Source organism: Lates calcarifer, linkage group LG5 (assembly GCF_001640805.2).
Source record: "Lates calcarifer isolate ASB-BC8 linkage group LG5, TLL_Latcal_v3, whole genome shotgun sequence".
Lineage (NCBI taxonomy): Eukaryota > Metazoa > Chordata > Actinopteri > Centropomidae > Lates > Lates calcarifer.
Window position 1 is genome coordinate 11,309,584 of NC_066837.1, and position 25,125 is coordinate 11,334,708.

General features: G+C 41.0%; 3 protein-coding genes across 9 annotated transcripts in view; 2 read left to right on the top strand and 1 right to left on the bottom strand.

Annotated features, from left to right (window-relative positions):
* herc3 (HECT and RLD domain containing E3 ubiquitin protein ligase 3) overlaps positions 1-6,697 on the bottom strand; it is a 20,418-nt gene extending 13,721 nt beyond the window's left edge. For all 3 annotated transcript variants that reach the window (XR_001959467.2, XR_001959466.2, XM_018661571.2), the window contains exons 1-10: positions 6,568-6,697; positions 4,934-5,272; positions 3,947-4,106; positions 3,445-3,521; positions 2,753-2,974; positions 2,245-2,336; positions 1,891-2,021; positions 1,600-1,751; positions 799-872; positions 40-164 (exon numbers count right to left, since the gene is read on the bottom strand). Coding sequence is in view for 1 of the 3 variants with exons in the window: in XM_018661571.2 (XP_018517087.1) it covers positions 40-164; positions 799-872; positions 1,600-1,751; positions 1,891-2,021; positions 2,245-2,336; positions 2,753-2,974; positions 3,445-3,521; positions 3,947-4,106; positions 4,934-5,156 (1,256 nt within the window). In the remaining 2 variants the exon portion in view is untranslated. The remainder of the gene's footprint in view (positions 1-39; positions 165-798; positions 873-1,599; positions 1,752-1,890; positions 2,022-2,244; positions 2,337-2,752; positions 2,975-3,444; positions 3,522-3,946; positions 4,107-4,933; positions 5,273-6,567) is intronic.
* Positions 4,154-14,676, top strand: ppm1kb (protein phosphatase, Mg2+/Mn2+ dependent 1Kb). Of its 4 annotated transcripts, none has more exons than XM_051070573.1 (8): positions 4,154-4,172; positions 8,625-9,120; positions 9,246-9,346; positions 9,478-9,531; positions 11,531-11,696; positions 11,907-12,051; positions 12,375-12,509; positions 12,659-14,676. In XM_051070573.1, the coding sequence occupies exons 2-8, from the start codon at positions 8,651-8,653 to the stop codon at positions 12,788-12,790; spliced, it is 1,203 nt and encodes a 400-aa protein (XP_050926530.1). In that variant the 5' UTR covers positions 4,154-4,172; positions 8,625-8,650; the 3' UTR covers positions 12,791-14,676. The 4 variants fall into 4 exon arrangements, with proteins under 4 accessions (XP_050926530.1, XP_018517091.1, XP_018517090.1 ...); XM_018661575.2 differs by lacking the exon at positions 4,154-4,172 and adding an exon at positions 6,653-6,779; XM_018661574.2 differs by lacking the exon at positions 4,154-4,172 and adding an exon at positions 7,227-7,388.
* Positions 14,677-15,019: 343 nt separating this feature from the next.
* abcg2d (ATP-binding cassette, sub-family G (WHITE), member 2d) lies at positions 15,020-24,948 on the top strand. Of its 2 annotated transcripts, none has more exons than XR_001959463.2 (16): positions 15,020-15,424; positions 16,617-16,852; positions 17,761-17,820; positions 17,902-18,016; positions 18,218-18,370; positions 18,467-18,624; positions 18,960-19,111; positions 19,300-19,395; positions 19,933-20,183; positions 21,686-21,768; positions 22,936-23,025; positions 23,129-23,250; positions 23,354-23,508; positions 23,738-23,827; positions 24,101-24,269; positions 24,390-24,487. XR_001959463.2 is itself a non-coding variant. In XM_018661551.2 (16 exons), exons 2-16 carry the CDS (start codon positions 16,647-16,649, stop codon positions 24,535-24,537), a joined length of 1,992 nt encoding a protein of 663 aa, XP_018517067.1. In that variant the 5' UTR covers positions 15,020-15,424; positions 16,617-16,646; the 3' UTR covers positions 24,538-24,948. The 2 variants fall into 2 exon arrangements, 1 of the variants encoding a protein (XP_018517067.1); XM_018661551.2 differs by having other exon boundaries at positions 24,101-24,213; positions 24,390-24,948.
* Positions 24,949-25,125: the final 177 nt, after the last annotated feature.

Consider the following 25,125-nt stretch of genomic DNA (forward strand, 5'->3'; position numbering starts at 1 on the left):
ACATAAAAGACAGAACAATAAAAAACATGTCCAACTTACTTTGTGACAGTAGAGTCTGTGCTGTACATCAGCTTTAATCTCCATGAATTTAACCTTTCATAATTGATTGGGGAGAGACTTTTACTGATGTTAATCACTCTGAAGTCCTCTGGAGGGACTGAGCTCTGCACAGACAACATAAACACACACAACATGACAACATAACAACATTAAAGATTGTTTGCAGTGGTACATCCGCTGTGCGTGGCACAGTTCAGAGACAGTCTGAGTCTGTTTCCTCCATGAAGATAAAATAAATCAGCCTGAGGTCTAAATATTTCACAGCAGAGGCCGAGTGTTGTATGTATGTCTGTATGTGAGCAGATTCCAAGTAATTTCCTGGGTCTTTGAAGGGGACATTTGGCACCATAAACAGAACAATTCCTGAACAAGAACTGATAAAAGTTTTGACATGAGCACCACCCTGTGGTGAAACACAAACAGATTTGAGGGACTATCCTCACAATCTTAACAACAGAAATATAATGGATGTTTGTTTGTGTACACATGTCTCAACAGTAGATTATTTTACATATTCAGACTCTGCATGACACATTTCTTTGTGTTTAGAAGTTTAGATAATAAATTTAGTGTGTATGCAGTAAAATAACATGAATGCAGAGAATGTGTCATTTTCAGTTCAGTGACTGAGGAACTATACAGACTGAAGGGAGGAATCAGCAGGACTAAAAGGAGACAGACAATAAAACACTGGAAATATAGCATGTGAATTAAGGAAGAAACTGTGAAATGACTCACCTGTTCATTAGAATACAATAAGAAACTGTGGTCTCCTCCACAGATGATTTTGGTCACAATATATTGTTTTGATTCTGATGAAGAAGAGAAACATAGGGAACATGTTAACTGACCACCAACAGTTTATTTTACTGTAATTCACTTTAAGCATAAACTATTTTACACAAGTAAATCCTTAACTTGAATAAACTGTTGATACATGATCAAACTGTTAATAAACTGTAGACTCATTAAACCAATGATAAATTAAAATCCTGCTTATATTATGATAAACATTATAGAAGTATTTTTATGGTCGTCTTCCGGCCTAAAGAAAAGTTTCCTGTGACCCACAGATCATTTTTATCATCAAACACTTTAACATCACAAGCCGAATTATTCCACTACAACAAAGTGCTGTGGTTATAAAGACTGTGTGGTTTGTGTGGAGGCTCCTCCTGGCTTCTCTCTCAGGTTATTTTACCAACAGTCTGTGAATCCTTATTTATAAACCACCCACATCAGAGCTGACAGCGTCCAGCTGGGTTTTACTGTCACTGTGGCTCGAACAGCACAGTCCACTACTGTCTGACTGAACCTCAGAGAAACCAGCTCATTCTGTTATTAGTCTGTAATTTACAGGTTTCTGAACAGTGGCTCTGTCAGAAAGTCACTCTTTTCATCTTATAAAGAATAAAAAAAACAGGAAACATATCTAAGCAAATGGACAAAATATCAGCTTGGACTCTTTAGGATAACCAGCACAGATAATGGATGGATGGATGGACCATCTACAGAGTAAGCAGCAGGACTCCTGCTCACCTGTTCTATGGAAATGTCCAGTCAGTAAACTGGTCTTTACAGGAAATGGGCTTCTAGCGTCGCCGAGTATACCCGTGCCGAGCTGACCATGACTGTTACAACCAAAGGCGTACACCAGACCAGAGGACGGCACGAACGCCAGCGTGTGGTGTCTGATAGAAGGAACAAGATTTCAGATGGGACAGGAGACAGAACCAGCCTCTGTAAAGCTGAGAGTTACCAGTTAATGAGCTAAACAGAGACACAACAGAGGTTAAAAAAAAGACTAGCCGAACGTTACTGAGACAGTACCTGCCGCAGGTGATCTGGGACACCTCAGTACCCATCAGCTCCAGCACTCGTCTGGGTAAAAGTTCATTATTGGTGGAGCCGTGACCCAGCTGACCCCACGAGCCGTCTCCGAACGTAAACAGACCTCCATCCTGTCACAGACACGACAGTGTTCATCTCTGAGCTGCTGACTCAGACAGAAAGCCTTCACATAGATCTGCAGTAAAACTATTACTCTGTTTTATTTTCTCCAGGAGCACGGTGTTGTGGTGTTTTATCTGTGTGATGAAGGTCATCTTTGTTGATGTATTTACATACATACAACTATGCTTAGAATGTGTGGAGCTCTGGTAAAGGTTTTATCGGCAGTCGTACCTTAGTGAGTGCTGCTGTATGTTCATCTCCACAGCTGATGTAAACAACTTTCTGTGATCTCAAAAACTTGATGTGGCAGGGAACAGCACGATCTGAGGATAAGGACATCAACAATCAGACAAGGTCACACTACGTTTCTACTGCTGTGTGTATTTACTCAGATCAGGCGAACAGACTTTAGCATCACAGTGAAAACCACACAGTAAATTTACTTTTCAAATGATGCAGAGTTAGACAATAAAACAGAAAACCAGAGAGAGAGTTTGCATGAAGTGTTTCTCTACTATTCCCTCCTCAAGAATGGTCAGCGTACGACCATTTGTAACCACAATCAAAATTAAAAACCTACTTCCTGTTTTGTGTTAACACTGAACATGTGTGCACTGTTCCACAGAGACTCGGTTCTGATTTCAGGTGATCTGACACCAGTTTATTATTAAATTCTTTCATTTAGAAACTCATCTTCAAGTGAACTCATCCAGCTTCTTTCTGTCTAGCTGATCATTACCTTGTTTATCGTTGAGACCCAGTTGTCCTGCTCTGTTTTTTCCCCAGCCAAACACAGCTCCAGACAGGGAGAGGGCGAAGCTGTGGTCTCCCCCGGCCGTGATCTGAGCCAGAGGGATTCCTGCCAGAGACTTGAGGGGATGAGGGAACAGTTTGCTGGGCTCTCCTTTCCCCAGACCAAGCTGACCGCTGGTGTTCTGACCCCAGGTGAACAGCTGACCGTCTGAGAGCGAAACGACACATTAACTACACATCCATACACCACCGACTAATAGGTTAGTACACTGTACAACATGTGTTTGGTAACTTCTTTCTCAAAGCACAAAGATGATGGCTTTGTTTCCATCCTTCATATTTACTTTCTGCTGTTTTATCTCAGTATTTTTATTCTCACATTAACAAAATACTTTTTTTTTTAAAAAGAGAGAGAGATTTGCTCTCAAAGGCTGTTATTATTTCTTCTTTGAAGTGATTTAAAAAATAGTTTAATTCTGAAAAATTCTCAGCATTTCACAGAAAAACTAAAAATCAAACATGTATTGACAATTTAAATTATCATGAGATAAATCTGAGCAGTTTTCTGACGCCAGGTGTCAGTGTAATTTCATCTGGATGTGGATTCAGTTAAATATCAGATACATGATCTTAGATGTGAGCAGCGTTGTGTGTTATGAAGAGACGTGTTGTTCACACCTCTGGAAAGTGCGATGCAGTGCTGATTGCCACACATTACTTGGGAGATGCGATGGTCACACAGTCTTTTGACCAACCTGGTGAAACAAGAAACAGATCGATGAAGCCAAAAATTAACATTAGAAAGATTTTTTCATTTAAGCTTATAACAACACGATTCAGTAAAATTACACTTCAGACTATATTAAAACTGGAAAACATGGTTGACTGGGCTTTCTCAAATTAAAGTAAAACCTGTTTCTGTTTTCTGTCATCAGATGTTTCCATGGAAACAAAGCTCAGATTCAAAGCATTGTGGGTGAGCTGATTGCCTCAGCGAAAACTTAACACTGGTCGGTCATTATGTTTGTGCAGCTGTTGAACTTATATTAGACTGACAGAGAAAACTCAGTACAGACAGGTGTAGACAGGTGCTACTTAAAACATTAACAATGAATCTGTTCTATTTAAATGTCCCAGTAAATCATTACAGTGTAAGATACCAGGAAGCTGAAGCAGTCACCTTGGGATTCGAACAGCCACCTCTGCGGTCCCCAGGCCGAGCTGACCCCCTTCACCAGCTCCCCAGGCGAAGACCTGACCCTGCTCATTTACTGCCATTGAATGGGCCCGACCACTTGACACCATCGTTATCTTCTGAGTGTCCAGAGCTCCAACTAGTTCTGAGGAGAGGAGGGAGATGCCGTCAGGACTTTAGCGGAGGGAATTTGGGGAAAGAAAAGATCGAGGTATGATTCAGTGTGAAAAAACATCAGAAGTAGTTTCTCTCCTTTACACCTCTAACCAAGGTTTTTATGGTATTTATTTGTTCAGTGATTCTTACATTTATTGTTGTTACAGCTTCACCCACATGCCTATACACAGTAACACACGACACAAACCTCCACCCACATGACACCAACACAGACCCACCACTGTCTGCAGTCACTTCACGAGCTATGAGAGCATTTCACATCTCCTCCACATGGTCTTATGGTTAGTCACACAATCTGATGCTTCAACAGAAACAAACCTCGGGCAGAAATCTGTGTGTGTTAAAATACACAGACAACTTCCTCTAGTTTAAATTTAACAGTTTCTGTCCAAGTCATTTCATGTTTCTTATAATACAGCTAAATAAAACACATATGTTGTGTTTTAAAACTTGATTATTGCCACATTTTTTTCAGTATCTTTGTCTGCACACTGTAGATGTTAATCCAGGTTATGTGATATCTAGTGGCTGTAACAGACACTGGACTTGCCTAGATGTGCAGAGGACACTTCACTGCGTGTTTAGAGAGCTTCTTCAGTTTTACACAAAGATGGTAATCTAGTAATCTTTATCTCAGACAAACAGCCTTTAAAAACAAATCATCCCACGTTCATGTGTGTGTTTGGTAACTTTCCACACACTCCTATTGACAGCAGCGCCTCGGGGTGGAGCAGTTTACAGTCTGTAATGATTAACCAGGAGTCAGTTAATCCAGACTTCACACCGAACTCTTACCTGGGGAAGTCCCTGGTTTGTCGTGGCCCAGCTGTCCACAGCTGTTAGAGCCACAGGTGTACACACTGCCATCATGCAGCAGGAAGAGAGAGTGTTGGCCTCCACAGGCGATCTCTTTCAGACCTCTACCACTGAACACGTGACAGTTCCTCGGCTCAAACACCGGGTTCCTCTCCACACCAACACCCAGCTGTCCGTCCTTTGCATTCCCCCAGCACAGCATGATGGTGGTGGGGGTGAGCACCGATCTGAGGAGTCAGACAGAGGGACGGCCAGGAGGAGGAAGACAGTAATGTTCAGGCCTGACCTCGCTTTCTCCTCTTCATGTAAATTCCAACTCTGGAAATAAGAAGAAACAGGGTGAATATGTCGTTTCTCTTCATGAGGAACACGAGCTGATCACTGAGCTCCATGTATGAACCCTGCTGGTGTTTTTAAGAATGAAGTGAGGGTGGATTTACAGGTGGGTGTAGCTGTGCTGTCACAGAAGAACAGACAGTGTGTTTAAATAAACCCTGTCAGTGTAATCCCAGATTAAGCAGCTCCGACAGTCACGCTCTCATGTCAGTCCACCTCCAACACATGCATGTTACTGAGTAAGCAGAGGGTAATGAACACAGAGAGACTTCACTGAATGAAACTCAAAACATGACGTAAATCTGGAGACAGCATGGACCAGGACCAGGATTAGAGAATCAATTCGTAGTGAGGAGAACCACTGCTAAACTTCAGACATCTGACCCTCGTTTGATCCTGTTTATGTCTGTGTGTGTTCATTAAAACACACGAGGAAGGTCTTAAAACTAGATTCTGAAAAAGAGTCCCTCTACACAACCAGTACCACATGAAGGGGGACTGGTATTGTACTTCAAGTGGTGCAAATTTATAAGAAACTTGTGATTAATGCAGTTATGTATACCTGCATGATGAGGAATAGACTTGTTGGTTTTTGGGGGGGCCCTAGACAGTTGCGCTCTTTGGCTGGTAATCCAGCTTTGGGAGGGGTCTCCCTCATGGATTAAAGAGCTACTTTGACAGATAAACAAAGTGTCAGGCTACAGGAGGCTTTTCCACAACCTCGCAACCATAAAGTTTTTTATAATTAATGGCTAGAGTCTGATCGATAAAGCATTAGTAAATGATTTATTAAAGCGATTAATAACAGTTAAACATTGCCTTATCAGAAGGTGGCAGGAACATTACAGAATCAGAGCTGAGTTAATGTGTAAATATGTAAACTGTCCTGTGTTATCGTCTTGTTAACGGGGTGTATTCAATGTTAGCTTGGTGCTGGGACACAGTGGGAGGAGGAGGAGGTGGAGGTGGAGGAGTGGCCTGGGTCTGCGTCGTGTGCTTGGACAACATTAGCACAGTACAGACTAAACATCTCATCCGACATTATCTATCAGCTAATAACAGACACAGAACCACAGCAGGGGGCTGGTCGACCCTCACAGCCTGAACAGTTCACAGTTAGCTAACTAAGATTAGCAGCTAAAGCAGCGCTAACTGTCATAGGAATAAACATAGGAATCCGCTTCCTAACCGACATCTACACTGTAAATACAGCGGTGCTGTAATAAATATGTTTGTTAAAAATTAAAACAAATACACATAAGCAGAGGGGTGATTACCTGGACAGATGCATCCTGAAATTGGGCGTCTGGTTTCGGTTCAGCTCAGAATACAAACGCGGAAGTGCCAACGCTGCCAACGTCACTGAGCGTCGCAGGCAGGAGGCGCGTGTAATTGGTCCGTTTCTGTCGTGATGACAGGTCCTGGTTCAATACACAGGAGGGACCCCGGACCCTCAGGGACAACAAAATCCACCAGGTTTACATCCAAGGTATGACCCACCACCAGGAATACTCTCCCAGGCCAGTGATTATTTTCTTTATCAATATGTCTGACTGTGGACAGATTAATGACAATGACAACTGACATTTCTTTAATGATGAAAAATGCTTTAAAAAGATTCACTGGCACCAGCTTCTCAAGTAAACATTTACCCAGTTTTCTGATAATAAACTCATCGTCTCTGGGTTGACTGCTGGTTACATTGAATAATTAACGTGGGGCCCCTGTAACCGAGTAATTATACTCTGTGGTATCAAGTAAAAATTGAGTACTTCTGCCACCGCCAATGGACTACGTTAACAACAAATGCTTCTGATTGGCTGCAGTGCCAACATTCCCGATTAACGATTGGTGCAATCAGCTGTCATTAATTCTTTCTTCGACCAATCATCTGCACGGTACGTGGGGCGTTAGAAGAGGCGTATACGTTTCTAGTACGCTGATTGGCGCGGTCACTTCACAGGCCTTGTTTGATAACATTGAAGATTCAACACAGCGAGACGAGACGGAGGTGGGGGTTTTCATTCAGTTATTAACGCGTTATTCTCAAGAAACCACCAGAGGATTAAAGCATACTAATACACCTAAAAGATCCAAGGTATGGTTTTTAGTTAACACATCAATATAAGGTCAAGGTGACCATCCCAGTAATGTTGGAGAAACCGTGAACTTCTAGCTAATGCTAGCCACCTAGCTCGCGAGTCAGCTAAAGATAGCTGTCGTTACGCAGTTAGCTAGTTAATGCTAACGCTGCTGAAACCAGCTGCTGCTAATATTTTCGTCTACCCGGTTTTTCTTATTACATAACTGCAACACTAAATGTTATGTTTAGTAGACGTATTCTTGCTGAAACGCGGACACGCCCCATGTGCATATTTTCGAGATACTGAGGTGGGAGGTTAGCGCGCACAGCTAGCTCTGTGACTGTGGAGAGTTGCATCATTCGTGTAACGTTAACTGACGTTGTTCAGTAAAAATGTGTCTGCGATGTAACGCTGCTGCTGCATGTTGTGAATATTGTTGGATAGAAGATGATGATATATTTATTAAATGTAGGTGTGGAATTTATATTTACCGATGCTTTCAAAATGTCATGATGTTTTCATCAGCAGTGTGATTGTAAACACAGGAGGAAAACAGGACTAAACTCGGTAGCTGACAGATGAAATGCTTATTTTCCCTTATCAAGACAAACTGTTTTGTAATGTAATTGTTATAAGCTTCCATGGAATGGCGTAAGCCTTGTCGCGTGTTTTACCTCAAAATATTGACGAAGACATAGGTATTTGGGTTAGACTTTGAAATATGTGAACTCATGACCCTCTGCAACTATTTATTACTTTCTTTTTTGTTTAATCTGCTGATTAGTTTGTCAGGAAATTTTTTTGTTAAGTGTTGTCAGTCTCAGTGGAGATGTATTCGTTTTTCGTCTAAAACCTAAAAATAATAATGTTGTCATTATACATGACAATAATAATCATTTAATCTCAACATTACTTAGGCTTGGTTACATGAATAACTGGCTTTTCTTACTGGTATTGTTTATTTTTAAAGTACTGGAAATTTTAATCGACTAGCAAAACAATTACAGTCTCAGCTCCACTCCAAACTTTTCATGAGGTGAAAACTACAGGGATTGCATCATCTTAACTGTTGTGAGATAGGAGTAATACAAAACACTTCATGTTAACAGCACTGTGTTGGAGGCAGCAGGTGCATCATTTTTAGACATTATAGAACTGCTGCTCTCTCTTGAATCAGACTAAAGGACTATTGTTAAGCTCATTAAAACTTAACTAAAGTTTTTTGGACCTCCCTCTCTCTCTGCCTCCAGTCTTCAGTGTTCGTGCTGTCAGGGTGATGTCAGCAGCCTGTCTCGTGCGCCTGGCCAGGTGCAGTGGTCCTTATGTGGGTCGCAGTGGTCTCTTACAGACGGCTCTAGTCCCAGTCCCATTGCAGCAGGACAGCCACCTCCAGTTCACGGTCTTTAAGAGACAGCTTTACAGTCCCTCAGAGCAGAGACACAGCAACACACGGTTTGATCCAGACAGCAGCGGCCGCCCCACCACCTGGGATTCATTCGGCATCTGGGACAATCGTATCGATGAACCCATCCTGCTGCCGCCCAGCATTCGCTACGGAAAACCCATTCCCAAAGTCAGCCTGTCGAAGGTGGGCTGTGCCTCGCTCATTGGTCAACGCAAGGAGAATGAAGACCGCTTCCAGGTCTCCCAGATGACAGACAACATCCTGTACTTTGCAGTGTTTGACGGACATGGTGGACCAGAGGCAGCCGACTTCTGTGAGAAATACATGGAGAAATTCATCAAGTAAGAGAATCATTAAATATGCTAATAACACATATCTATACTTGTCATCATCAGATGAAATTACAGTTTAAAACAGTCTTATCTTTGGAGCTGATATTCTGATCAGTGTTTGTTTGTTGTTTCAGAGACCTCGTGGCAGAAGAGTCCAATCTGGAATTAGTTTTAACGAAGGCCTTCCTTGAAGTAGACAAAGCTCTTGCAAAGCACTTGCACTTCTCTCCAAATGGTAGGTTCTTTCATGTTACATGTACAGTTACCATTCTGTGTATATAAACTGTATATACACACCTGTATATTTATGTGATGACATGTTGTTTTATTTTCTCTTCAAAACCTAACTTAACTTATTCTACTTAGGCTTTGAAGCCTCGGATTTCCCCACTGACATGACCCGAGCACTTTTGGTTAGAGGTCTGTCATTTAACCCAAAGTTACTGAATAACTGATGAACAATAAACCAGCTATATGTAGAACAAATACTAGAGCTTGACTGCTTCTACTATTGCATCTACACACACAGAGAGGAGACAAATTAAAGGAAAAACCTGAGGTCATGTGTGAATTAACTGAATGGGTTTAATGATGAAAATGATATGAATCATAGTCTTTGTCATAGTCACCAGATCTCAGATCAGTTAAACACCTGTGGGAGATTTTATTGTGTTAAACAGTGTTCTCTGCCAGCATCAGAAACCTGGAGTCTATGTATTTCAGTAGAGACCTGTAGAGTCTTTATAAAATCAAAGAATGAAGTTGATCTAAAGGCTAATAGAGGATAAACACCTTACAAAAACACTTAATGCTGTTTTTTCCTTTAATTGTCACCAATCTGTTGATTTTTGATCAATCTGAAAAGTTCACTGTTTAGCATGGACATTTGATATCAGAAGTAATCTGATTTCCCTCAGACACATCAATAAGATTCTCTCTGAGTAAATCATGTGGTCTACATGTTAACCCATAGTCATATAGAAACTAGTTTGTTAGCCTGACTTTTCTCAACCAGCATTATGTCTGATTAAGGTTACCTGTTGATATAAAAGTTAGTTAAACCTGTAATGTGGCATCGGCCACGCTGTGTGAAATGTCCCAATATGCCTGTGTGTGTGTGTGCATGTTATCTACGGCAGCTGCTGACCAGCTAAGAGCTGGAGGCCCTTGGCACCAATGTGGATGACGAGAGGCTAGATATTGAAGGAGAGTCCAGCGGGTCCTAAATCCTGGACTACTGGAAGGTTCCCTATCTTTCTCTCACTCCTGTCTCTCTCTCTCTCTCTCTCCCTCTCCCTCTATTCCCCTCTTCCTTGTCTTCTCTCACCAAGTGTATGCAAAGCTTCTTGTGAGACAGTGCTTCAGTTTGATGAGTTGTATGAAATGTTTGTTGTCAGTGACAGATTTAGTCCATGAGACGCAGCATGTTTAATATACAGATTTAAAAAAAACATGGAAGCCTCTATTAATTAATTTATTCTCTGAGAGAGATATTTACACATTTCCAACAATGACAACAAAAACTGAACATTATAAAAAAGAGTTTTGTATTGAATTGCTCCAGATTTTACAGGTGTATGCAATAAAGTGGGGACTGAGTGTAAATCTTTATAAAGTTATCTGGAAGCTTACTGCTTAGTTCAGTGTTGTTGTAACATCTCACAATTACCAAGTCCCAAATAATTAAATTCACTTTCTGTTGTGGCAGATTGATGTTTTTCACATGTTATAACTTTAGATAAAAGAATTAAAAACAGAAGAAACACAAAATACTGGACACTGAAGTGTTATGTCAGTTATTGATATTTATTATTTCAGGTACAGACTCATACAGAATCTCAGAGAGGAAAGAGAGAAAAGCTACTTTATTTGTCTCCTGTGATTTTAAAAACAGGTGAAAAAAGAAAAGAAAAGATGTTTTTTTTCCATCTGTGAAAACAGGTAGAAAAGGTTTTGACAGGTGGAAAAAAATATGTTGTTGTAATTCTAATTTTGGCCACCAGAGGCTGAAGAACACCACTACCTCAGTTTAAATGGGACTAAACATAGAGGTAAACATGACAGGACCTGTAGTCCTTTTTAAACTGGAGCAGTGGTGCCCTTCAGCTTCTTGTGAACAAAAACTTCTCTGTGTCCTCTCAGGGCTTCCGTAGCCTTAGACTAAACTCAGCTGTAAAATTTGCTCTGGACCTCACCTCTGTACTGAAACAGTTCGACCTGCATGTGTGACTGCCTCTTCTACTGCTTACTGTGTAATCTGTAGTCCACTGTGAGTCCACTTTAAGACTTCCCACCCATGTCTTCATGTTTCAGTGAGTGGATGTGAGAGAGAGATGCTGTGAACACTGTGAACACTGTGTTTCTGTGTGGACATCTATGGCTTGTTCCAGCTCTGATGTTTCCCTCTATGTCTCTGTAGTGCCGGGGATGAACGCAGGAACCACCGCCACCGTGGCGCTGCTGAGGGACAGCATCGAGCTGGTGGTGGGCAGCGTGGGCGACAGCCGGGCCATGCTGTGTCGTAAAGGCAAGGCCCTGAAACTCACTGTCGACCACACTCCTGAGAGGAAGGACGAGAAGGAGAGGTACACCGACAAAAGTTTAACGCTTTCGGTTAGAGCTGTGTTAGACTTTTACTGTGTTATTAACAGCCTTTGTTTTGATGGTGCTGATTAACTACAGTAGAGAACAGGTTCTAATGAAGCTCTATCAGCTGTCAGAGAGAGATGATGTAACTGTGTTTTTTTAACAGCACAGTTCATTTTGTTCCTCTCTCCCTCTGCATTGGCTTCAAGGATTAAGAAGGCCGGGGGTTTTATCACCTGGAACAGTCTGGGACAACCAAATGTTAATGGAAGGTTGGCGATGACGCGCAGCATCGGAGACTTTGACTTGAAGAACATGGGGGTCATCGCTGAGCCCGAGACCAAGAGAATATCAGTAGGTTTATAAAAACTGGAGTTTGACTAAATAGTTCTCTCTCGTCTGTTGAGTGTTTCAGGATTATTTGTACAAGAATTATAACCTGACAACACAACTAATCTGTGCCAGGATGTGAGAGGTGTTACTATGACAAATTCAGTTTAATAACAGGAAGTGCACAGAATGTTTTAAATTTAATAATATATGTATAAAAACACAGCAACAACACAGGTTTTTAACCTAGTACACTTCCTCTTGATATGTTCCACTGTCCGTATAAACTAGTTTTAAAATGTTACAATTGTTGTTGAATATCTCTCTCCCTGTCTTTCCTCCTTCAGTTGCACCATGTCCACGACGCCTTCCTGGCTCTGACCACAGACGGTGTTAACTTCATCATGAACAGTCAGGAGATCTGCAACATCATCAACCAGTGCAACGACCCCAAAGAGGCAGCTCAGAGAATATCAGAACAGGTACCTGGTGTACTGGGCAGATGATGTATTTAAATAAATGATTATTTGCTTCTGTTTCACAACAAATGCTTCTGCAAAGCTGATGCAAACACATCAGACCTTTACACATGTGATTGTTTCTTATTGACTGTGGTTTCCTTGTGTCTCAGGCTCTTCAGTACGGCTCAGAGGACAACAGCACAATCATCGTGGTGCCCTTCAGTGCCTGGGGGAAGCACAAGAGTTCAGACACAAGTTTCTCCTTCAGCAGGAGTTTTGTGTCGAGCGGTCGCTGGGCATAGTCGTCAGGATGTCAGAATGAAGCGCTGAGGTCTTTGGACCTCGTTAATGTGTGCAATACAATCGGTGCCCTTCAGGAAATGTTGATAAAGATTTGCCCAAACATTAATACCTAAGGATTACAACATGTTATTTAGAGTAGTGTGATATTGTCAGCCTCTGTGGGGTCAGAGGTGGCAACTTCATGATGTGCACTAAATTAAAAATATCCTCCTTATACAAGGTTTTATCTTCTAGAAAGCCAATGACCTTAAAGGTGCTGAGAGGTGAGAAGAGTCTGAACGGTAGACAGGAAGTTGTTACTTATCAAACATGTCTCCTGCTCTATGTTAGCTGCTCTACGTTAGCTAAGATTTAAAGACTGTTCCTGTCTGTCGTTCAGAGACAGTTTTATATGTTTATCTGTTCATGATGCCCAAGTCTACACCTTTTATTTGTCAAGGTAAACTGGGATAAGTTACCTTTTCAAGACAGAAGTGTTTTGGGATTTTACTAGTTGTTTTAAGTCTGTAGTCTTTAATTCTGGACCATTTTTCAGTGTTAACAGTAGGGGAGCGGTGAAAACACACTAATGGAGTTGCTAGTAAATCGCACAGTTAATTTGAATTCATATGTTTAAACTGTAGGAACCTGTAAAACCTCACAGCTCATGGAGCAACTGAAATATTACTATCATGAGCAGAATAAGTCTGTGACCTGGTCTTGAACACTCCAGGTACGTTAGGTCAGTGAGGACACATTGTGATCTGTCTGACCAGACCTCTATAAAAAGCTTAGGCCCTGATGGTTTCTCTTGCTCTTCTTCTCTCCATGTCTAAAGAGTTCCAGACAAACACAGGTTCTCCTCTCTCTCTGTTTTCTGTGTTCTTATAAATCTGATCTGATGCACCACTGAGGAGCACCGACGCCTCTTTGCACAGTTGTGATGTTTTGGGAGAAAATGAACAAAACCCTGAGTGTTCAGTGATGTGGTTCATTACTGGGCTGTGAATGGAGTCGCTGTTTGTATGAAAAGCATTTCAGTGGCTGACATGACACTTACCAAAATAATCCAGTCATGTCTCTTTAAGCTTGTGTAAGTGTTAATATCTGATGTGAACAGGTGTTGTTGGGCTGCTGTGAAGTGTTAGGGGTACAGAAATGTATAGTTTATGTTTTGTAAATAATTATATTTATGTATATCTGTAAAACTGATATCTGTTCTCTGTTATGTTGGTGTTAAATCTCCGCTAAATCAGTCGGTTCTCCTGTACTGTTATTTTAATCATTCTCACCACCTGTGTCTCCCAGAAAGAGCAAAGCACAGTTAATGCAACACTAAGGAACTGTTCAGAGCCATGTCTGACGATGTGAATGTTTTAAAGCCCTCCATGACGAGAGTACGGTCACATTCCTGCAGGGCGAAGGGGTAACTCAGCAGTAGGAGTAAAGAAACTAGGAGTAACTCAGCTGTAGGAGTAAAGAAGCTGTAGAAATCATGGCTGATCTAATGTGAGTACGTTTCCATTGCTTAAACCATGAGATGGACTTTACTGTTTTTGTTCTGTGGTTGTTAAAGCTACACAAACACAACCACTCATGTTTATCACCTGTTCTGTCTGTGAGACTCTTCAGATTTTCCTCAAACAACATTCAGAAATGTTCTGTAAATAGTTTTTTTCCTCTTCATTCTCATGTTGAATGAAACGTTGGTTTATTATAATAAGGACTTTGTCTTTATACTGAACACGTCCTCCTCATCTGTTGAAGTTATCTCAGTAGTCTTTCAGATATAATCACTGTAGCTGTGGAGCTGTATCTGGGACCTAAATGTGACTGTTTCAACACTGTTACTGTATTTTTGATCTAAATGGCTTGTTACACTTCAATTAAAAACTACACATCAAAATTATTTTTAATTATCATTGTCTTTATTGGACTCAGATGTTTCTGTGGAACCTGTTGAATTAGTTCATCACTGTCACTTAAGCATTATGTGCAGTAAGTGTGGCCTTTTTCAGTTGATAACTAATGTCAGTGCTCTTTACACTGTAAACTTTGCTTTTTTTGTATAAGTAAATTTTTACTTAAGGACATCCTGGTAGTTTTACATGTTTTAGCTTCTTCACCACAAATTAAACATGTCTGTTACCTCACAGTGCTGCTGAGTCTGACAGTCAGATTTGTCCTTTAACCAGCAGACCGTGACTTCAAGACATTTCAGAGTGACTTCAGCAAACTGTTAACTTGAACACTCTCTCTGTGTTAATTTTTGTCTCCTGTAATTACGTTTTTATTTCATGTTCAGGTTTAAACTCAGACTAGTTTTAAATGTCTGCTGCTCTACCAGGTAATATAATGCAGATACTGTGATAACTTACACTCTAACACGTTTAATCTGCTTGTTTCATCCTGAACAGATGTGTTATCTGGTGTAAAGAGACAAAACAGTCTCCAGTGATGTCGTTCATGTCTCCTGTGAGTGTTGAGTAACTGTGGTGAGTAAAGGGTTAAACCGTGTGCAGTTTGTTGGGACCTGGTGAATGGTGAGGACCCTGTTCCTGCTGTCATGAGCTGATGTTACTCAGCCTGCCCTGGTCAGTCTGCCGCTCCTGAACCCTGCAGCAGGACTCCAGCCTCCTCAGTCTCACAGCTTGGTAAGTCACTGCAAACTTTTATCACTGTACAACAACTTGGTGGTGATTTTCAGAGGATTTCTGAGCACAGTTTTAAGAGTTTTAATTTCAAGTCTTGTGCTGTAGCCACTTATCTTACTGATGGTGTATCTGAATGACTGAAGACTGGAACTTGGTTTCTTACTGCAATTAGTTGGCTGTGACCTAAATTAACACTAAGTGATGTGAGAACAGTGCTGCAGTCATGAAGGTATTTGTCTGGTTTAGTAAGAAAAATGGCCCTGACAGCACTTTCAGTTTCTAAAGCTCATTTTAGACTGAAAGTTACTTCAAAAACACCAATGATTAAATCAAAGAAAGTTGAGGTACATTCTCTATAATCCTCTCCTTTAAATCTTGTGTTTAAAATACAAGTGGATATCTGAGGTCATTTTCTCTCTGTGATGAAAGTTAGGCTCTGAGAATTTAAACTGTGCGCCTGCATTTAAAATTACATTTGATAACAGGTTTTTAAATCTCCACATCCTCCTTAAATATCAAGGACAAGACCTCAGAGTCTCAGAGCTCCAGGACCCTGATGAGAATCAGTGAAGTTGTATTGAAATTATTACTCAGAGAAAAATACAAGACTACAGCATTATCCTGTTGGTGTTGGAGCCAGGTGCTCTGAGGATTTTTATTTATTGTAGCTATTTATTTATGAAGCCTTAAGAGATCCAGGAAGTCTATTTAAACCCACAACACAGAGCCGCAGAAATATATTCTTTTTTAACTAAGCTGTGAACACATTGTGCTGCTGTAACATGTAAATTTCCCACAAATGGGATAAATGAAGTCTATCTTATTAATCATCTCATTATGTCTATAATAATATATAACTTCCTCTGGCTATTTTTCTGCTGCTTATTTTACTTTCAGTACACATTATTTATTTGCTAATACTATTATATTTTTCCTTTGGTAGAATTTTGAAAGCAGGTATTATTCATTTGTGTATTTTAAAGTTGTTGTTTTATTTCCTAAGTAATCTGAGTACTTCCTCCACCACTGCTACACACAGTTTTTCCTGTAAGGTTTATGTTTGTTTTCTTTAATGTGTTTTAATACTCAGTGGTTTTATTGGATGAAGTCTTTGTTTCAGGATCTGACGTTCTGTCTTTAGTCACGTCTGAATCATTTCTGATCAGCTCAGTAAACGACTGATCTCTGTCAGGTCTCAGTCAGGTTCCTGCTGCAGACAGCGATGGACAGAAACAATCACATCAACATCGCAATGATAGAAGATATCGGCTCCAACGGCTCGGCCGGGTCAAAGGCCGTCATGGACCAGAACAAGCAGCCGCGCGGATCCACCGTCAGCTTCCACAACATCCAGTACAAAGTGCAGCTGAGGAGCGGCGTCTTCTGCAGGAGGAAAACCAGTCCCAGGGAGATCCTCTCAGACCTCAAGTCAGTCTGAAAACCTGTGTCTGTCTGTTTGACATCTCTGTCTGTTTTATTTCTGTTTCCTTCTCACATCCTAACATTCAGGCTCCCACAGAGAAGCTCCTCAGTTACTCTAGAAACAAATTTACATACAGATCCAAAGGTATTTAAACTGTGACACTTCGGTCAGTTGTTTTCAGTAGAAAATCTATTAAACTTTATGGTATTTCAGATTGTTGTTAATTTATTTGAACTTTTCTGAGACAACAAGACAAAATATTTTATGAATCTGGTGATTTCTTGGCTTGTTTACTCCAGAGACAAAAAACAAATTTACTGTTTTTAACTCAACATTTGTAAAGTTTACTGATTTTTTAAAATTTTATTTTTAATCATTGATTCCTCCTGTCAGTTCAGTGTGTTTCACTGTGTCTTAACCCAGACTGGGACAACAGTGAATAGCCTCCTGGTTTGTTTCTGATGGTATTAAACTCAGCTGACGTTTCCCAGGGAAGAATGAATCATTTCACACAAGTTTTTGGGCCTTTTCCCGCCTCAGTGTTAATTATATGATATTAAGCATGGGTTCTTGCATATAATCTCTCTGATGCACTGAGCAGCAGTCTGCCAGGGAAACGAATTAAACGCTGTCACGTGATCCTCTGCCAGGATTTTGATTCCATTTTTATATTTCTGACTCTTTCTTTTGTGGAACTGTTCTGAAGTCTGAGGATTTTCTGTTGAATCCTTTTCAGTGATTTTACACAGAGCAGTTTTTTATTGTCATAGTCATTTTATTGGGGATGAGGGAGGAAAATTAATTTAGAGAAGGTGGTTATACACATTAGAAATGGACACAGATCACCTGAATATATCTCAGTTTCTTTAGATTAATTTATCCATGTTAAACAGCTGCTGTTGTTGTTCTGCAGTGGGATAATGAGACCTGGACTGAACGCTATTCTTGGACCAACTGGAAGTGGAAAATCTTCGTGAGTGTTGCATCGACCTCCATGACAATGAAAATTCAGAATATTCTGTATTTATTATTGAATGCTGTTTTGATTTTAAAGGTTCCTGGATATTCTGGCTGCGAGGAAGGATCCTTCAGGCCTCTCAGGAGAAGTTCTCATTGACGGAGCTCCACAGCCTCCAAACTTCAAGTGTCTCTCTGGTTACGTGGTTCAGGTGTGTTTGAATTAGTCTCTCTTACTTAAACCTGAATTAACTGATTTTTCAGCCACAGGGAGCAGCTTTCATTTGGTCTGATATTCACACTCTGGTTTGGTCTCCACCAGCTTCTCAGAGAAATATCCGGCACTTAACGTGTAGCTTAAACGATCTTCAGTGTTTCTGACCTTTGACCTCGATCCCTGGTCTCCCTCTCAGGAGGACGTGGTGATGGGAACCCTGACGGTGAGGGAGAATCTGCGTTTCTCTGCGGCTCTGCGGCTGCCGAGCTCCGTGCCTCAGAGTGAGAAGGAGGCTCGAGTCAATCACCTCATCAAAGAACTGGGTCTCACAAAGGTGGCCAACTCCAAGGTGAATAAATCTCACCTGTTACCTGGTGCTCTGAGTCAGGACATGAGGAGAGAGTCAAGACCGACAGACTGATCCCTGCCGCCCTCTTTTCTCCAGGTGGGAACACAGATGACCCGGGGAATCTCAGGAGGAGAGAGGAAGAGGACAAACATTGGCATGGAGCTGATTATTGATCCTTCAGTTCTGTTCCTGGATGAACCGACCACAGGTCTGGATGCCAGCACTGCCAACTCTGTTCTGCTTCTGCTAAAGAGGTAAAACAAAACAAAACACAGAGGAGACGTCTGTTAGTTCTGTTGTTTCTCTGATTGTCCCTGTATTTACTCTTTTAATGGAACAATAGTCAGTTGTGAGAGGGAGTCACAGTCACAGCCCTGCGTGTTAAACTAAAACCTGTTTTCATGTAGTTTTTATGTTGATTTGTAGAAGTGTCTTTCACCACAAAGAATATCTCCATTATTTATTTTTTCTTTGATTCAGCTCAATTTGTATCACAAAATTCCAGTGGAATTTAAATTGCAATAATTTATTGTATTTACTGGTAACATCCATTATCTACATCACTTATTTTTAAGGGTTGTGTTTTCAGGATGGCGAGTCGTGGAAGGACCATAATCATGTCGATCCACCAGCCTCGTTACTCCATCTACAGACTGTTTGACACCCTCACCTTGTTGGTCAGTGGGAAGATGGTTTATCACGGACCAGCACCGAACGCTCTGGACTACTTCACTAACATTGGTGACTGAAACTGATTTTTACCTCAAGATGCTAAGACATCTTTCTTGTCGGTGCAGGTGCTTTATTCTTATAGTCAAGAATTATTCATAATTAAATAGAAATTAAATATAATTATTTCCATAATTAAATAGCAGGTTAAAATGTCACTCTGAATAATCTGTTTAACAGTGTGATGATGTGTGTTTGAGGTTATCCCTGTGAGCCCCACAACAACCCAGCTGATTTCTTCCTGGATGTTATTAATGGAGACTTCTCTGCTACGACCAAAGTCCACAGCTCTGAAGGTAAAACCATTTATAAACCAAACCATCAGGATTTAATAACATCCTCTGCCTTCACAGTCTGATCAGTCTGTAAACTTGTTTATTTTTTGTGTATTACCTTGTACATTTTTGCAAATATTTAAGATCCAGAAGAGTAAACAGATAACTTTCTGTTAGTCTTTCTAAAGGGATATTATTCTCTGCAGGCCAGCGTTTAAAGATGATCAGTGGATTAGTCGATCGACAGAAATTCTTGTCAGTGTTTTTCTCAGTTTTATCTCATTGCAAACTGAACATTTTGTTGTTTTAAACTATTGGTTGAACAAAACGAGGTGTTTAATGTGTCATGTGGAGCTTCATGGAAATTGTGAGGAGCATTTTTTGGGGATTTTATTGACTAAAATCCAGATCCAGGATGTGGTTGAAAGCTCAGAGACTAAGTGGACAGATGAATTGGATCTTAAAAGAGTTAAAATAGAAGATAAAATAAACTCAAACAGCATCTGTTGTAGTACTGAGTATTCCCTTTATTAAAATCCTCGTCCTCTGGTGGAGCAGATTTGGACTTTGAGGATCTAGGCAGCTCCAGGCAGAGCATCGAGGAGCGTCTGATCGAGGAGTACAGGAACTGCAGCTATTCCAGCGACACCCAAGCCGAGCTGGACCGGATCGTCCAGGATAAGGACTGTACCTCACATCTGAACTCCCGCACCATCACCTACAACAGCTCCTTCCTCCACCAGCTGCAGTGGGTGTTAAAGAGAACCTTCCAGAGCCTCATGTTAAACCCACAGACATCTGTTGCTCAGGTAAACATCCACACCACTCACTCACAGTGTCTCTCTTTAATAACACATTCCCAGTTGTTCTGTTGTGGGTCAGTTCAGCTTCCACACATGAGGACTGAGATCTTCAGGGTCAGGTGTCTAAATGTCTCACTCTTCACTGTTTAGTCATTTACATATTGGCTAATTAATTTTATAGTAAAAGTCTAATTTCTTTATTCAGAATTTGGAGTATTTATTCATTTTACTTTGTTTAAACTTTTTTTTAAATTCATGTCTGTTTGGCTAAGCTCCAAAAGACTGAAACTAAGACAGCTCAGCATTTTTCAGTGTTTACTGAGTCTGCCTCAGCCTTTCTGTCTTTGAGTCTCAGTGCATCTTAACATGATCTGAGTGCTCTGTAAGTCCTCATCAGCTCTGACAGATGAATCCCTAATGAACTTGTTAGTTTTTTGTTTTTTCAGGTCAGATATTTAAACCCAATGTTGAACCAGGATCAACTTCACTGTGACCAGAGTCAAAGCTGTTTCATAGACACAGGCAGAACCTCAGAGAAGTCAGGACTTAACGCTCTCATTAGTCACTTCATGACGGCAAAATGCTGTCAGAAGTCTCCTCACTTTAAGAATTATTAACAGCTAATTGGCCCTAAATAAGTCAAAATAATCCTACATGAGGGGCCGGAGGTGGCGTGGGTGCCGTAATCGGCTTTGGTGACTGTTGTGACCCGACTCTTGCCTCTCTGGGCCAGGATCTGAACTGATATCATATCTGGCCTGAGCCCCTTGGCCCTGCTCCGGGGACTCATCACATGACAGCGTCATGACCTATCGCTCCGATGTCCCGCTCTCACATGAGGGGCTGAGGGGAATGAGGTGAAAAAGGCTCAACCTTATTAGCTTATCCCTTCACCCTGGGAACCGCTTAATCCTGTCATAATCTGTAAATTATTGGGCTTAAAATCTGTGTCGCTTTCTCTTCTCTCACTCTTCTCTGTCGTCTCCTCCACCAGGAGGTCTGCTGTTGAGTGGTCAGTCAGGAGGAGGAGCAGGGTGTCCACTTGGCCTCTGACTTCTGAAACACTGGCTCCTCTGTCACTGAGGATATCACTGAAGTTTTAATTTCACTCTTCAAAACGAGTTCAGAGCAGACCACATTCAGGAGAGCTGTTAGCTCAGTTTATTCTTCACACTCAGCAGCATTTACCTTTCCAAACAGCCTCAGAGGGAAACATGAAAAAACAAAAACACTTTTCCTTCAGACTGAAATCTCAGCAACTAAAGTGGAGTTTTCTGACACAGCGTTACCTTTTTGGACAGAGCAGAGAAAACAGATTCAGTGGGTCAGAATTCCAGCAGTAGAAAATTATTAGAGAAACAACCTTTCAATTTCATCTCTCAGTAAATGTCTTTACAAAGTAAAACTTGACTTGGAGTTTTGACTCTGTTCAGGCTGATGTATGCTAATTTTACAAGCCACACTTTCATCATTATTCCCGTTGTTTAAATGTGTTTCCGCGTGTGCAGCTGGGAGTCAACATTTTCCTCGCCCTCATCGTCGGAGCCATTTTCTTCAGAGTCAAAGACGATCAGAGTGGAATCCAGAACAGGTGAGAGCTGTTCTAAAAACCTCTGAGGTTTAATCAGCTGTTGTCTTAGGATCGGGCCTCATATTTCATTCAAACTACATTATAGTATAATTATTAACAATAAAACTGTGTTTCTATTGTGACATTTCCACAGTCATCCCCACACACAGCTGACTGTCTTGTCTGTCAGGTAACAACAGGTTTAGAAAAGAAGCATCAGAGAAACTAAAATATTCAGGGCAGTTTTATACTATATATTGATATTTTAATAAACAATAACACCAAGAGCAAAAACCTGAAGTTAACAACTACTGAATAAAATGTCTGAGAAAAAAAAAATAATGTGACACAATATGTAGACAGACAAGTTGAGGATTGTTTGGTCTTGGTGGAGGTCTGTGGTCCTCTGACCCTAGCTCATATTGTAAATACATCACAGCAGCTGAACCTGTGGAGGAGAAAAACATCTATATTCTCTTTGTTTTGAAAACATTTTTAAATGATTTTACACCTGGACTGTGATCTAGAAAGTCTCAAGTCTCCACTGTAAAGTTGTGTCCAGTCTGTACATCATATGTCTGTAGAGAACAGGCATATTAATGCAGCATGTTTCCAACAAACTCTCAGGTTTTCAGTCACTGCTTTTGAAAGAGAAGTGTGAAAAGTAGAGCAGTTCCTGCTCAGATAATCCTCTTACCATGTTTTATTGGGCACAACCTGGTACTCAGATCAGAAACCTCTGTGGTCTCTGTGCATGGTTCAGTGGAATATAAGGACCCTAATGTCATTAAATTCATGGTCAATGCAGAGGCAGTATGGCTAACACCAGAGTCCGCAGATTAAAAGTTATTCAGCCTCCCTCCTGTTCTCTGCAGGGTCAGTCAGTCTGTGGTGTTGGACCACAGTTCATTCAGAGCCACAGTCTGTTCAGTCACTGAGTTCACCTCTGTTCAAAAGACATTAACTAAAACCACATTAACCCACAGACACAGTTTAGTGAGAAGATTTATCTCAGAGCTGGTCTTTACTGATCCTAGTCCCTGTTAGATCTCCTGATCCCACACACTGAACTCCACTCATACTGCACAATAATCTGCACACAGCATGTGCAGAGTTCAGATGTGAGGTGCAGTCCTTATCCTGTAAAATAGAAACTTGTGTAGAGACTGACTGACCTGTTTGTGACAGGATGGGCGCCCTCTTCTTCATCACCACCAACCAGTGTTTCAGCACCGTGTCTGCAGCCGAGCTCTTCATCGCTGAGAGGAAACTCTTTGTGTATGTTGTTCATTTTTATTTTCCTTTATCCAACCACAGCTGTTTAATTTAGTCTCAGTGTTTGATTCAGACGCAGTGTTTGATTTCTCTCCTCCTCTGACAGACATGAGTACATCAGTGGTTACTACAGAGTGTCGGTTTACTTCCTGTCAAAGATCCTGTCTGACCTCACTCTGCGAACCATCACCTCCGTCATCTTCAGCTGCATCGTCTATTTCATGATCGGTGAGACCAACAGATCCATAATCTATCTGATCTTTCATCCTGAGCTCTCAGTCTTATCGTTTGTGTGTGTGTGTGTGTGTGTGTGTGTGTGTGTGTGTGTCAGGACTGAAATCCACAGCAGCCTCCTTCTTCGTCTTCACGCTGACGGTGACTCTGGTGGCCTACACAGCCACCGCCATGACCATGGCCATCTCCGCCGACCAGAGCGTCGTGGCTCTCGCCAACATCCTCATGACCATCACCTTCGTCTTCATGATGGTGAGAGGCCCAGAAAAACAAAGACAAGGAAAGATGTGGTTTAATATTTATTCATAAAAACAGAAACACATGAAGGTGTAAAACCTGTTTTTTCTTTATGGATCAGGTTTTTGTTGAACAGTGATGAATTTAAATGACAGGATGTTTGACAGCAGGTGTTATCTCAGGTGTTAATGAGCTGTGATCCACAGTAAAGTCCTTACCTGTGCTTGTGTTTTGGTGTCTGTAGATTTTCTCAGGTCTCCTGGTGAACCTGCCCAGCATCATGGACTGGCTGTCCTGGCTCAAGTACTTCAGTATTCCTCGTTATGGCCTCGCAGTGAGTCAGACTTTAACACTTCAGTTAAGATCCGGATCTTTATAGTTAATATAGTCTTGAGGTAAAGGTCCATCCCTGTCTAAATAAAGCAGCTTAAACTCAGACGATGTTGGTTAAAATGTCATCTTCAGCTCTGGACTTCTGTTCTGTGAACATCTTCCTGACAGAGTTGATCTGTTTAATATTCCTTCATTAGACACCAGAGACAGATCAGATCTGTCTCTGTCCTGCTCCGTGTTGATCCACTGTCCTGTCTGTGTTTCCTGTGCTCAGGCCTTGAAGATCAATGAGTTTGTGGGTCTGAAGTTCTGTGAGGAGGCTGTGATCAGAAACACCAACATGTCGGCTGTGATGACAAACTGCAGCATGAGAGCAGCCGGACTGACGTGAGTAGACCTCAGTCTGTACTCTCTCTGGTTCTGGTTCTGGTTCTGGTCCTTAGGTAAAAGATGTTGTTATAATCACAAACACAATTCGAGTCGACTCCACAAACTTTAGTGAACCATAAAACCTCATTTTAACAACAGAGTGTGATCAGTAAGGGGGGCGTGTCTGGTTCCAGGTGCACAGGGGAGCAGTACCTGGACTACCTTGGGATAGAGTACACCACCTGGGGATTGTGGGAGAACCACGTGGCTCTGACTGTTATGTCGATCATATTCCTCATCATCTCCTACCTGAAACTACGCTTCATCAAAAAGTTCACTTAAATATTTCACCTACTGAATTCTTCATGTTCGTCGTCTTCATGTTTGGTCTCTGAGGATCCAGGTCAGTTCACAGAGTCTGACTCTGAGGGAGAAACACTTAGTTTTTACAGCGTTAGAAGAGACACCGCTCTTATTATTATTCTCTGAGTCCACTGTTTCACTTTGACAGTAAATTTATCACTTTATTGGAGGAGAAACCCTGAAAAGCTCTGAAACAGGTTTATAGTATCTAAAAGTTGTCTGTGGTTATTTATGAATATTACATTTGTTGTATTATTGTTCAAATCAGACTATGCTTTTTTTTAATACTTGTGTAACTCAGTTGATTTATTCAGCTTCTAGATCACTGAACTGAATCTTTGTTGATTTTAAAACTGATGATTTGTAATAAATAGATGTTGTAGAATTGAATCAGGTAAATATTTAATCTGTGTTGACATCAGTACGTTTCTATTTCCTGATTCCACCTTAGACATTTCATGTAACTTTGGTCTGTCACTGCAGTCATTAAATATTTTTTAATAATTACAAGTGTTTTTAACTGTTGGGTAATGAACATATTTAAAAGAATATTTTATTTTGCAGGTC